The sequence below is a fragment of the Bombina bombina genome, chromosome 2 (genome assembly GCF_027579735.1).
Source record: "Bombina bombina isolate aBomBom1 chromosome 2, aBomBom1.pri, whole genome shotgun sequence".
NCBI lineage: Eukaryota > Metazoa > Chordata > Amphibia > Anura > Bombinatoridae > Bombina > Bombina bombina.
Genome location: NC_069500.1, coordinates 456975924 through 456990759, shown reverse-complemented (window position 1 = coordinate 456990759; position 14836 = coordinate 456975924). Strand labels below are relative to the sequence as shown.

General features: G+C 35.5%; 1 protein-coding gene across 1 annotated transcript; it reads right to left on the bottom strand.

Annotated features, from left to right (window-relative positions):
- Positions 1 to 5094: 5094 nt before the first annotated feature.
- LOC128647001 (olfactory receptor 6M1-like) lies at positions 5095 to 6024 on the bottom strand. Its single transcript, XM_053699812.1, has one exon. The coding sequence runs from the start codon at positions 6022 to 6024 to the stop codon at positions 5095 to 5097; it is 930 nt and encodes a 309-aa protein (XP_053555787.1).
- Between the last annotated feature and the right edge of the window lie 8812 nt (positions 6025 to 14836).

Genomic DNA, 14836 nt, shown 5'->3' with positions numbered 1-14836 from the left:
TTGGGCTGCACTGAGTGGTCAAAGTTAGATAAATAGTCGGAACAAGTCCGGAGCTGATATGAGATGCGATTACTCAGATGCAGAGCTAGCTCCGCCCCCCACCTCTGGTCTGTTTTGAATTTGTGTGACTGCGTGTCTTGAATTCACATACAGATAAATAAAACTTCAACATGTTTCCCCCATTTTGCGAATGGGCTTTCTCAAGAGGACAGGTCAAATATGCCTGTGTGAGCCACCTATACCCTATTTATATATGTTCTAGACCAATTAAATCAGGAGGTGTGTTGCCAACAGACACACCCTCAAATGATGTCACAATTCCAACAGGGGAATTAACCTCTAATGTTCTGCAATGCTTAAATTAGGTATAGCAACCAAATACAACTTAGCAGTAAATGATATAGGTAAATTACCATATTGAAAATTGCCACTTAATAAAACTTATCATATCATAAAAACTGTCATATAAAACACTAAAAAAAATAGACATTACATTAAAAATAGCTAAAAAATAAAGGTATGTATTTCCTGGCTGAGGATCAAAAATAGAATAAAATAAAATATGTTATATAGACATAAAATATATTTAAAATGTATCAGACCTGATTATTTAAAAAAAAAAAAAAAAAAAAAAAAACCACAACCTCACATATGAGCCACAACATCAATATCTATGTTGAGCCCTACGGGGTTGAGGGATTTCATTTTCTATATCCAGTTTTAGAGTCTGTCATATTCCTTAGGGGACACCCAGTCAATTACTTGTATTTTTAAACTATTAGGATCACCATTATTGACTTCCATGAAGTGTCTAGGTACACTATGCTTATTAATCTTTTCCATAATGTTGTAGATGTGTTCATATAGCCATCTTTTTCTTTTTCTTTTAGAGCGGCCTTTATAAAATAGGCCACACTCACACTCTAAGAGATACACCACGAAAGTCGAATTACAATTACTTCTAATTTTAATCTCAAATTCCTTAGACTTATTAGAGTTGTAGAATTTGTTTGCTTTGTTTATGTGTTTACACATCAAACAGTGCAGTTTCCCACATTTTGACATACTTTTGTTTCCAGTTAGCCAATTTTGTGTTTGTGGGTTGTTGTGTCTAAGATCCTGTTAACTTTTCAACTTACTCTGGGCTAAGACATTTTTTAGGTTTTTATCTTTCTTAAAAGAATGGGCCAATGTTTTTTAAGAATATTTTTAATTTTATTAGAACCTTCATTGAAGGTTGAAATAAACCTGATTGGAGTTTCCCCTAGTTGACTTTGTTCACTAGCAGGTAGTATCTTAGTGGTTATCAGATCTTCCCTATTTCTTTCAAGTGCTCTTTCCTTAGAGTCTTTTAACAATTTTTTGTCATACCCTTTTCTAAGTAATTTTCTTTCCAAACATTCAGTCTCTTTATGGAAGTTGTCAATGTGTGTACAATTCCTTCTCATTCTCAGGAATTGACTATATGGGATATTTTGTATCCAACTTTTTGTGTGTGCGCTTTTGTAGTCAATAAAACTATTCCTCTCAGTGGGCTTCCAATAGAAAGATACAGCAATCATATTGTTAATATATTTGTAAAGAATAAGGTCTAGGAACTCAATCGAGATCCTAGAATGAGTACCCATACATTTTAGATTTAATTTGTTATGGTTCAACCCGTAAAAATCTACAATTTCTGATTCTTTACCCCTCCACAATATGATAGTCGATGTAACAATGGTATTTGACTATATTATATTAATATCTATTGTTATTCCATATATGCACATTTTCAAAAAGATTCATAAACAAATTTGCATATGAGGGAGCAAAAGTTGTCCCCATAGCCCATATTGTGACCTAACATACTTAGTCATATCTGAGGTCAATACTTGTGTACATATCATTAAACAGTTTGTTAATTATAACATATGATAGGCAAGACCGTAGCAAATTTACTGTGCCAAACCATGAACAGAACGTAGAGCCAGACCTCATATTGCAAAATCAATAGACTAGTCATGAACAAGTGTGAATCAGAGATTTTACACACATATATAATTCCAAATATATGATATGGACTCTAGACTAATATATGAGCCATGTATATCTCCACTAGGTGTTAGTGAAACAGCATAGATTAAAAAGCAATAACGGTCAAGTCGATGGCACTGGTCGGTGCTCTGTGCCGTACCCTCATAGGGAGGTAGAACCAGACCTCATATCTCATAATCATTGGACTTTTTATTAACAAGTGGCAATCAGAGAAAGATACAAAATAGATATTGCAAATACTAATCAAGTTCAGATGTTAAAATGTTACAAGATAGATCACAGTATCCAAGTCGTGTGTCATCCATTACATTTATCCAATATAGAGATATTATAGTTACAATTGAAGTTGGTATCATCAACGCATTGACCAATCCTTCATACATCCCTAGTAAGCTTAAGCTTAACATAGTAGTAAGTATTGTCAGTCTTACACAAGCCATTCGCTGGCCAATAACTAGAGTATAGTTCATGTCAGGGTTAGTCCTACTATTACATGGAATAAACCACGGCATGATAACCCAACAGGAGGTTTCGTATCATCAAGATCATTTGGTGATACTTACCTAGAGATATGGGGTTCAGTCGGTATTTATAAGAAGCAATGCCAGTCATTGGACATGTTTAAGCCAAGGGGATGAAGGGTGCCAAGTCTATATATCCAACGAGATTTGAGTTGTAACAAAGTTTAATCTCTATCACCCCCTCGTTTTAGAGGGGGGACATGGTCTATGAGGATAAACCTTAGGTCGGTGACCTTATGGTTTGCTTGTAGAAAGTGTCTAGCAACTGGTTGGTCCAAGGTACCTTTGTCGAGTGCTGTATGTATAGCATATCTGTGATTAGCCATCTGTATGCGAGCATTGTCAGTGGTTTTGCCAACATAAAATTGGCACAGCAGCAGCTGAGGAGACATACCCCATGGCTGGTAGTGCAGGTCAGGTAGTTTGTGATGGTATACTTCTGAGTGGTGTACGGATGTCTAAAGTATTTGCAGGGGAACATTCCACTGCAGGTTGTGCATCCAGGGCACCCAAAACAACCTGTTTTGGATGTCTTCAACCATTAAGTTTTGTGGTAGCAATGGTCTGGATCGGTTAGCATCAGTAGATCCTTCAGGCCCATGATCGGTGGATTCATGTTTCCAAATGGTAGTGTGGTATCTGATCCGAGAATTTCCCATCTTTCCTGGATGGTGTCAGTAAGTTCTTTCTTATCCTGATTGTATGTGGTGGTACAGATCATCCTGTTTTTAGCATTGTCCCTTTTCCAACAATATATTCTATTTTTGTGACTCAAACTGCAATATATCCCTGATACTCTGTTCAAGTATTTTACTGGACATTTGAGATAACCTAACCACATATTTTTAGCACAACAGTAATGATCTCTCACATTACACTCTGATAATACTCCTGACATCCTGCATACATCTGTAGGATGCTAATTAGCAATGTGGATTCACTAGGGGACGGGTCATAATGGCACAGATGCTTAAACACCAAACACTACGCACAATATGAACACTGTCTATTCAGAATGTTTGAATCTGTTGCCTAGCACTCATCATGTGCTCATTTGTGATTTTCCCACTATCTGGATATTTACAAGTAGGTTCAACACATACAGACCACTTCTTTTTTGATCGCTATTAGCACAATACTTAACAACATACCTACATATTGGGTTTTACTTATAGGTTGAGCACAGATATCTATATTTTGATGCACTGTTACATGTCTTAGTATGTGTATTACCCTATAACCCTAGCACCTGGTGGATAGTCTGAATTTACAATGAAGGTAGAATGTTTTGTATAACGACATTTGCTAATAAACTCAATATGATTAACTTTGCTTTACCCTTTTTGCGCCTGGCTATTATTTGATGCACTAGGATGTCTCATACATAATGTCTGGTCGTTTATTTTCATGCACATTATGTTTACATAGGATATTTTCTTTTGGAGATTTTGATGCATTTATGATATATAATTAGGATGGTTAACACCAAGTTTTTCACTTTTAGTTATTCATTATTTTATGTACTTTGATACTGAGCACTACATGGTTGGGTGGATACATAGTTGTTTCTTTCCCATTATGTTTATGTTTGTTACTTGGCAACTATGGGGTTGCCATGACAATTTGTTTTGGCACAATTTTTGCACTAATTGATGGGTGGGGCTTTGCACATTTAAGTAACGCTGTTTTCATTTGCACTTTGTCTGGTCTGAGGAAGGGGTCTGCGAACCCCGAAATGTCACCATTTAATAAATATTAATTTATTTTCTAAAGCCAGTGAGTGCAGTCCCTGCTTGGATCTTATACCTATATATCTATATATCTATATATCTATTATTATTATTATTATTATTATTATAAGGTACTTATAGAGCTCCAACAGATTCCACAGCGCTAATCTATATATCTAAAGGAATATATATACAGGTATAGTTAAATACACAAACTTTTTTTATTCTAAAATCCGAGTCCTTTTAACTTTTGTATGCTATTTTTTTTTAATTATTTTTATTAGACAATGTTATTTTGAGTGTAACTTTACTTTTAAGTTAACCAGAGCTCTGAAGTTGTGCTTAACGTTAAATTCAATTGGGCTCAAGAAAACAAGGTTACTTTCAATTAGTAATACACATGATACTTCCGAAGTGCAAACACCCCCGAATTACCCGATATCACTCGCGTGCAACAGTTAGCACCCCATTCATAAACTAGCCTTTAGTTGGAGCTGCTGTGATTCAAAATCAGACATCTTTTGGAATTACTAATGTATCTCATTTTTGTGGCATGACTGATGCAAATAAGATTGGCTGTTTTTTTGTTTTTAATACATTTCTAATACAATTTGTGTTTTGGGTACTGAGAAGCCTATTGAGTAAATCCTGCCTTCATAAATTTAACTGATTACCAATTTCCTTGAGCCATAATCAGAAATAAAGATTTATCCTTTTAATATGTATACATTACCCAAAACCAGGTGATGAAATCTAAGACATAAACTGGGATTTTAAAGTAACGAATAGAAATATATTGTAGAGTTTTACTTTTCCGTCCTACCTTTGAGAATTTCTTGTACTGCTTGGTTCCTCAGACTATAAATATAAGGATTAAGAAGTGGGACTATGACTGTGTTAAGGACAGCCACTTTTTTGTCATAGCCTAAATCTTCACTGTGACTTGGCCTCATATACATAAAAATACAACTGCCAAAAAAAAGAGTCATAACTATTGCATGGGAAGAGCATGTTGAAAAAGCTTTCTTTCTTCCAGTTGTTGAATCAATTTTAAAAATAGTCTGCACAATTTTAGTATATGATACGACAGTAACTAACAATACTATTAAAAATAATAAAGAAGAACTTATAAAAATCAGAAACTGTACGGCTTCTGTATTAGAGCAAGAGTTCCGTAGAAGGGGTGCAGAGTCACAGAAAAAATGGTCTATTTCTTTAAAGCAAAACGTTAGTCGCATAATTACAATGCTGGGTATAATTGACCAGGAAAATGATGCTAAATATGCTCCAGCTACAAGTTCTATGCATAACATATTGTGCATAATGGTGGGGTAATGTAAAGGACGGCAAATAGCTACAAACCTATCAAAAGACATGACAGCCAATAGAAAAAATTGTGTTGCCCCAAATAAAAAATATATATAGTACTGGGTTAGGCAGCTAGTCAAAGAGATAATCTTACCCTCTATGAAGAAGCTTCTAAGAAAATTTGGTACAATTGCATTAGTGAAACAAATGTCCAGAAATGCTAAGTTGGACAGAAAGAAGTACATAGGGGTGTGTAGTCTCTGAAAAGTGATGACTAGTACAAGGATAAGAATGTTCCCTATCATACTTAGTATATAACATAGTAATAACAGAAAAAAGAAAGCTGTAGAGTTGTTAGATGAATAGGAGAATCCCAACAAGATGAACTCTGTTACAGTGCTCATGTTCTTCAAACCACTGAGTGTCATTCTGATGGAAAGAGACAGTAACAACAAATAGACATTATAATGAACAGATTTAGACCTAATTTGTGCATTTAAAACTGATTTCACTATGGTCATAACATTTCTATGTTACAGGAAAAAAAAAAAAAACATTCCTGCATAATTTGTAGCATTTATATTTTTTTTTTGCTAAATAAAATTAGCATACTGCCATTTTTGGAACATTTTGGATGCATTTACACAGAAAAACATTAAAAGCTGGTATAATGTAACTGAATTATTTTGTCTATTGATAGCACTGGATGGAGAAAGCAATACCTCTGGACCACGCCAACATTAGCACACAACTTGATATTACAAGTCTATAGTAAATCCCATTTACCAGAAAAGGGTTAGTGCGATCACTCTAGCGCAATCTATACTTTCAATGGATATAGCAATACGCTAAATAGCGATCATATTACAAACTTGAAAGTTATAGGTTGTGATACAGTAAAAGCCGAAGCTAAACTAGAGTATTTAGAATGACTTGAAACCTATAGTAAACTGTAAGGGTTAAAAAATGTTTTCACAAAACACATCCAAAACATATTAAAATAAAGTATTGCACTCATACATACATATATCATTTTAATATTGATAACAAGGTTTTAAAAGGGTTAAAAATGAAGATGGCAAAATATATGCATGTGTGTATGTACAAATATATATGTCTATATATGTGTACATGTGTATTTGTGTGTTTATATGTGCAAATATATATGTGCACACATAGATACATTGGCGTATACAAACACACACATTCCAGTGAAATAATACTTGCAATTCCTATGTACTTTATTTACAATGTATATATCTGAATATACAATATTGTCTATATATATATATATATATATATATATATATATATATATATATATATATATATATATATATATATATATATATAAAAGTCCCTCCATAGAAAAGGCACTCGCTGGTCTTCATAAAAAATAACTTTTATTTTAAGTCATCATAAAAGAGACATAACGTTTCAGTGTAATGCGACACCTTTGTCAAATGTCATGTTAAAAAAGAACAAACAAGCCTCCAGGAAACAGAATCCCAAAAGAGCATGTATATATATATATATATATATATATATATATATATGTATATATAGCTTCTATAGTATGGCCTAGCACTCACGGAATCATAGCAGTACCGGGGTGCACATCAGAAACAATTTCAATAAGTCCAAAAAGAGGAAGGCACTCACTGGATTTGACAAAGGGAATCCTTTATTCCTTTAACATAGCATATATATATATATATATATATATATATATATATATATATATATATATATATATATATGAATAAAAAGAAGAACAAATACAGCACTAAGTGGAATAAATTAATCTAGATCTCTATGGATCTTTGTAAGGATTAAGGCTGTTATGAATCGCTGCCCAAGAAAATCTGACAAATAACCAATAGGGTCCCCACCACTAAAGGGAATATGTCAAGGGAAGATTAATAGATAAGAAGAATGGTTTATAAGCGCAGAACTTGACCAGTCATAATTTTCTTAATAATAATAATAATAATAATAAATAGATCCGTATATACAGATGTCAATTACTCATGAAAACATATTTGTTTCTTAATTTACTGCAGTAAGAGATCAAATGGAAAAAAAAATACTCAGGTGTTTCTAATTTATAGTAACATTCATGTAAATATAGCAATCTTATTAATATGAGTCCACAAAATAATTTTCTTGTATAGAAAATAGAAAAAAGTCCTAACAAGTGAATTGTAATAAAGCAATTTTCAGAAAATCCAAGTGAAGACAATCTAATTCAAAATCAGTGGTTAGTTGGTGTGTCCAAACACCCGTGGTGATAGGTAAACTTCCTACTTACAATCAGATACCTCAATCAGAATGAGGTAAGTGCCACACAGATTAGTTAAGTAGAAAAACCTCTTCAAATCACTGGCATCCCGCTGTTTAAACTACCATTTTCTCCAATCCCTTCGTCCTTTTCCTTTCTCACGCTTAAAATGGTTACCTGCTGTAATGAAGAAACTTAATCCTGACTCCTGCAGCTTATAAAGACACTGAAAAGCATCTCTGGGAAAACTACACCCGCTTGAGAAAGGGATTGGAGAAAAGGGTTGTTTAAACAGCGGGATGTCAGTGATTTGGAGAGGCTTTTCTACTTAACAAATCTGTGCGGCACTTACCTCATTCTGATTGAGGTATCTGATTGTAAGTAGGAAGTTTACTTATCACCACGGGTGTTTGGGCACACCAGCTAACCACTGATTTTGAATCGGATTGTCTTCACTTGGATTTTCTGAAAATTGCTTTATTACGATTCACTTGTTGGGACTTTTTTCTATTTTCTATACAATAAAATTATTTTGTGGACTCATATTAATAATATTGCTATATTTACATGAATGTTACTATAAATTAGAAACACCTGAGTGTTATATATATATATATATATATATATATATATATATATATATATGTTTAAAAATAAAACTATATTTTTTTCTATGTGAGGAAAAATAGGAATTTAAGGTATTCCTAACGCACATTTGGGTTTAGCTCAGTTTATCTAGTGCAGTGTTGGGTTAGCATGCAAGCAATAACTAATGCTCTTCTTTTTGTAGCGTGCACCTTAGCAGTCTATGAGGAGAAGCTAACATTTTACTTTTATCTTAATACGCACACTAATCCAGCAGCATTACTTTTTTACTTTGAGCTCAGTGATTGAGCATAAAAAAAATTAACATATCACTTGTAATCTGGCCCACAGTGAGGAGATCTGGTTTCCATACCCCACTTTTCATTTTAACATTATTAACTTTTTGTAGTTTTTAGAAGAAAGTTGGAACGCTATATTTATAAAAAACTATTTTTATTAGGAACTATTAACCTATGGTATTGAAGACGTGTTTTGCACATGCCCAAATATAGAGAATTTGTATGACACAGCAGTGCTATTTTTGTGGGTACGTTAGGAGAGGAAGAATGAAGATGCCCCTGCGATGGATGTAGATGTTGCCACTTGTATAAAGAGTTATCGCTGCCTGGATGTGGATGGATGTCCGGACTTCAGTAACAGTTAGTAGATTTTCTGGGGTTAGTGTTACGTTTTTTTGTTTTTTTTTATTTATTTTTTAGATTAGGTATGGGCAGTAAAAGAGATGAATGCCCTTTTCAGGGCAATTCCCATACAAATGCTACTTTAGGGGCAATGGGTAACTTATGTATTTTTATTTTGGGGGGTTGGTTGGGTGGGGGTAGTGATGTCGCGAACCTAAAATTTTGCGTTTGCGAATGGCAGACGCGAACTTCAACAACTGTTCACGAACGGGCGAACCGCCATAGACTTCAATAGGCAGGCGAATTTTAAAACCCACAGGGACTCTTTCTGGCCACAATAGTGATGGAAAAGTTGTTTCAAGGGTACTAACACCTGGACTGTGGCATGCCGGAGGGGGATCCATGGCAAAACTCCCATGGAAAATTACATAGTTGATGCAGAGTCTGGTTTTAATCCATAAAGGGCATAAATCACCTAACATTCCTAAATTGTTTGGAATAATGTGCTTTAAAACATCAGGTATGTACACTACTGTTACACCAGATATGAGTTGCACTGGGGTGACACTGTGCCCTGGCAGGCAGGCACTGAAACGCACACGTGTGAAGGAAACTGACTGCTATTATTTAACACAGTCAAAAAAGTGTTGTTTTTTTAAATCTACACTACTGTTACACCAGATATGAGTTGCACTGGGGTGACACTGTGCCCTGGCAGGCAAGCACTTAAACACACACGTGTGAAGGAAACTGACTGCTATTATTTAACACAGTCAAAAAAAGTGTTGTTTTTTTTAAATCTACACTACTGTTACACCAGATATGAGTTGCACTGGGGTGACACTGTGCCCTGGCAAGCAGGCACTTAAACGCACACGTGTGAAGGAAACTGACTGCTATTATTTAACACAGTCAAAAAAGTGTTGTTTTTTTTTAAATCTACACTACTGTGACACCACATATGAGTTGCACTCGGGTGACACTGTGCCCTGGCAGGCAGGCACTTAAACACACACGTGTGAAGGAAACTGACTGCTATTATTTAACACAGTCAAAAAAAGTGTTCGTTTTTTTTTTAAATTTACACTACTGTTACACCAGATATGAGTTGCACTGGGGTGACACTGTGCCCTGGCAGGCAGGCAGGCACTTAAACGCACACGTGTGAAGGAAACTGACTGCTATTATTTAACACAGTCAAAAAAGTGTTGTTTTTTTAAATCTACACTACTGTTACACTACATATGAGTTGCACTGGGGTGACACTGTGCCCTGGCAGTCAGGCACTTAAACGCACACGTGTGAAGGAAACTGACTGCTATTATTTAACACAGTCAAAAAAGTGTTTTTTTTTTTTTTTAAATCTACACTACTGTTACACCAGATATGAGTTGCACTGCGGTGACACTGTGCCCTGGCAGGCAGGCACTTAAACGCACACGTGTGAAGGAAACTGACTGCTCTATTATTTAAAAGTCAAAAAAGTGTTGTTTTTTTAAATCTACACTACTGTTACACCAGATATTAGTGGTGGCACTGGGCAAGTGGGCACAGTATACGCTGTGAGCCTGACACACACGCTGGCAGGCAGGCAACTGCAATTAGATTACACAGGAAAAAAAAAAAGCAGCCCTAAAAAGGGCTTTTTGGGGTGCTGTCCTTACAGCAGAGATCAGATGAGTCCTTCAGGACTGTAGTGGACACTGAATACACTAGCCTAGCTATAGATTTCCCTACTAAATCAGCAGCAGCTACACTGTCCCTCTTCTCACTAACAATGCAGCTTCCGAATGAATCTAAAATGGATGCTGTCCAGGAGGTAGGAGGGTCTGGGAGGGACGGTCTGCTGCTGATTGGCTGGAATGTGCCTGCTGACTGTGAGGTACAGGGTCAAAGTATTACTCAATGATGATGAATAGGGGGCGGATTGAACATCGCATATGATCGCCCGCCGCGGCGAACGCGAACATGCTATGTTCGCCGGGAACTATTCGCCGGCGAACAATTTGTGACATCACTAGTGGGGGGGGGGGGGTACTGTTAGGAGGACTTAGTAATTTTTAGGTAAAAGAGCTGTTTAACTTAGGGCAATGCCCTACAAAAGGTTCTTTTAAAGGATATCAGTAGTTTATTGTTAGGCTAGGGGATGTTTTATTTTGGGGTGGCTTTTTTATAGGACTATTAGATTAGGTGTAATGTTTATTATTTTGGATTTTTTTTTTTTTCCGTAATTTTAGCGGTTTTTTTTGCTAATGTTAGATTTTTTTACAATTTTTTGTAGTGTTAGGTTTATTTAAATTTTTAATTTAGGTTTTTTATTCTTTCGTAGGGTTAGGTTTTTAATGATGTCATTTAGGATTTTTAATTTGTAGTTTATTTTATTTTATTAGAATATCTATGTTAGGTTAATTTATAGTTTAAACTTATTTTTTTTATTTCACAGGTAAGTTTTTATTTATTTAAAGATAGTTATATTGTAAGTTTAATTTAAAGGGGGTGTTAGGTTTAAGGGTTAATAATTTAGTTTAGTGTTTTGTGATGTGGGGGTCCGGTGGTTTAGGGGTTAATAGGTTTAGTTTATTAGTTGCAATGTGAGGGGCTGGAGGTTTAGGGGTTAATAGGTTTAGTTTATTAGTTGCAATGTGGGGGGCTGGCGATTTAGGGGTTAATACTTTATTATAGTGTTGGCAATGTGGGGCCGGTGGTTTAGTGGTTAATAGGTTTATATAGTGTTTTTTTTTTTTTTTGTTTCGCAAAATCCATAACTACTGATCTCAGATCGCGGAATGGATTGTGTCGGTATAGGCTATAACGCAAGCATTTTCGCCGGGCTGCACAACCTGTAATACGGCGTAATAAGGGAGACCTGCCATTTCACGTGCAATGGCTAATGTTTCAGCGGTAAAGCCGTACTGCACCATAACGCAAAACTTGTAGTCTAGGTGACTGTTAACTTTCCCCGAAACATGAAATTAAGCTACAACTTGAAGGGTTAATAAATTAGTGCCTCATTATCTCCCAACGTACCCACACATATAGCACTGCTGTGTCATAAATTCTCTACCGATCAAATTCTCTCACACAAACAAAATTGCAGAAAATACTAAAAGCATCTAAACAACTATAGAAAATTAGCAAAACACTGTTAACTATACCCAAAATTAATTAGCTATGCACATATTTAAACATTCACTTGTGAAATTAAAAGAGTGAAATCATCTCTTCTTTTAATAAAATTATACCTGCTTCTCTCCAAATGTTCTCTTCCTATGTGCTTCAAACAAAATATCAGTCAATATTAAACAAAAAAATCCTTAAACTATTTAAAAAAAACAAACTACTTTTGAATAATTTTTATTAGATGGAGTGTAACTGTACTTTGTAATGTATTTTTTATGTGTATGGTGACACTTATTTGTTTCACAAAACAGTTAAATCAGAGCTCTGAGGATGCACTAACCTGATGCACATTGTTTCAAAGTATTTGACTGGAAAGGGATCAAAAGTGCGTGTGTATATATATATATATATATATATATATATATAGAAGCCCAGTCAAGTGCAATCACTGTAACAGTCACATCTGCCGGGGTGCTGCGTAGAGATATTTAGTAGTAGCAATCCACCCACCAAGGGGAATAAAAACGCTTCACTCTCCGGTCTTTTCCAAAAGATCTGATCCAACAGGCAATTAGTCAAAAGACATCCCAAAAGTTTCGATACCTGCTGGTATCTTTTTAAATGGGTCTAAAACAAAATTCCTGTGTCCCAAAAGCTCCTATCTTACCCCCACACCACTCACCCATTTATACCTCCTGGTGTTAGTGTGACTTCCGGTGTGCCGCTGCACCGCTCCCACATACACGCAATGTTGTCAAACATTGAAGAGAGAAGGAACAATCTACGTTCAGGCGCATGGCTAATTAGCATAGTCCCGCATGCACACTGACCAATATCAGGTCATTAAGCTACTCTTCAAAGGCATCGCGCATGCTGTCTGTGTTGTTGTGCACACGGATCCACACCGGACAGCCCTAATATTGCAAACAACTTTAATTGTAAAGAGTGTTAAACAACACTAAAGGGAACCCTTGATAACCCTTGATAATTCCAATACTGTGTAAGGACTATTTCAATGATTATTTTAGCTGAGGCCAAAAACACTTACATTAAACCTGACATTTGGCCACATATAAATAGCCAATAATACTGTTGGCCGAGTAGTTTGCATATCCAAAAGAAAATAAATACAGAAAGAAAGCCAAAAACTAAAGTAAACCACTAAATAATAACTATGAAGAAAAAGGAGGATAACAGTGAAATATAACAAAATAAAAGGAATTAAAGAAGAAAAAATAAAATAAAAAAATAAAATATAATAAATAATAAATCATAAATAGTAGATGATAAAATAAAAAATCAAAATAAAATAAAATTCTATAGAGATAAGAATACAAAAACAGTCACTAGAAGTATAAAAAAACCCAGTCTTTGTTCAAGGCATATTGGAGTATAGTAGAAATCACCGAAATTGGCAACAATACACTGTTTATCGACACTCTCCAACTATAAGGATAGAAGTCCCATGTAATCTGGATGTAACTTTAGACCAAATCAAATCAATAATCCAGAGACAACCTAGACTGAACAGTCATAGAAGCCTCCTCATAGAAATACATTATAGTCTAACTGCACATTCAATCCTTTTGGGGTCACAGTGTCCAGTCGGTAAATCCAAGCAGTTTCTACTTGTAGAAGTTTAGTATTTCTGTCCTGTCCCACCCTCCGCAAGGGGGGCACATGATCGATTAGCATTGTCCTAAGGCTAGCAGATGTATGTCCTGCCTGGAGGAAATGACAAGCAACTGGTTGATCCATTGTCTTTTTATCTATAGCTGTCCTGATGGCATGACGATGGTTCACCATCCTTTAATGAAAAGTGGTGGAAGTTTTTCCCACGTAGACAAAGGAACATGGGCACATCAATATATAGATCACATATTTGCTCATGCAGGATAACCTGTGCAGAATTTTATATTTTCTCCCTGTATGGGGATGGTGGAAGTACATCCCCGTAAGCATGCTATTGCACGTTGTACAGTCTCCACATCTATAGCATCCTAATTTTCTCTTGGCATCCAACCACGTGCCTTTCTCATAGCATCTTGTCGGATCATTATGAACCAAGATATCTTTTAAATTAGGCGCCCTTTTATAGACCATCCTTGGAGCTGTAGTGCGTAGAAAGGGAAGTGTCTTATCTGTTTTTACAATCTCCCAATTCTTTCTCACAGATTCCGTTAGAGCTTGAGATAGCGGATTAAATGTTGCAACAAAATTTATATTGCTTTTGGTATTATCCACATCTTTTGTTATATCTCGTGGCTGCAGCAGTGTCTTTTGATCATATTGTGATAGCTTAGTATGTGCCAGCTCAATGTATTTTGCTTTATATCCACGTTGTTTCAGCTTAGTCTTCATTTCCTCTTCTTGGACATTCCTGGTTTCCATCAGTGTATTGTTGCGTGCCACTCGCATGAGCTGAGAGGAAACAACTCCCCTCTTTTGATGTTCTGGGTGATAACTAGTAGACAGCAGTAGGGAGTTCTTGTCAGTAAGTTTAGAGTACAAAGATGTAGAACATTTATATCCCTCACTATCTGAATAGATTGTGATATTCAGGTCTAGAAAGGGAATGGTGACATTACTATATGCAAATTTGAAACGGATAGT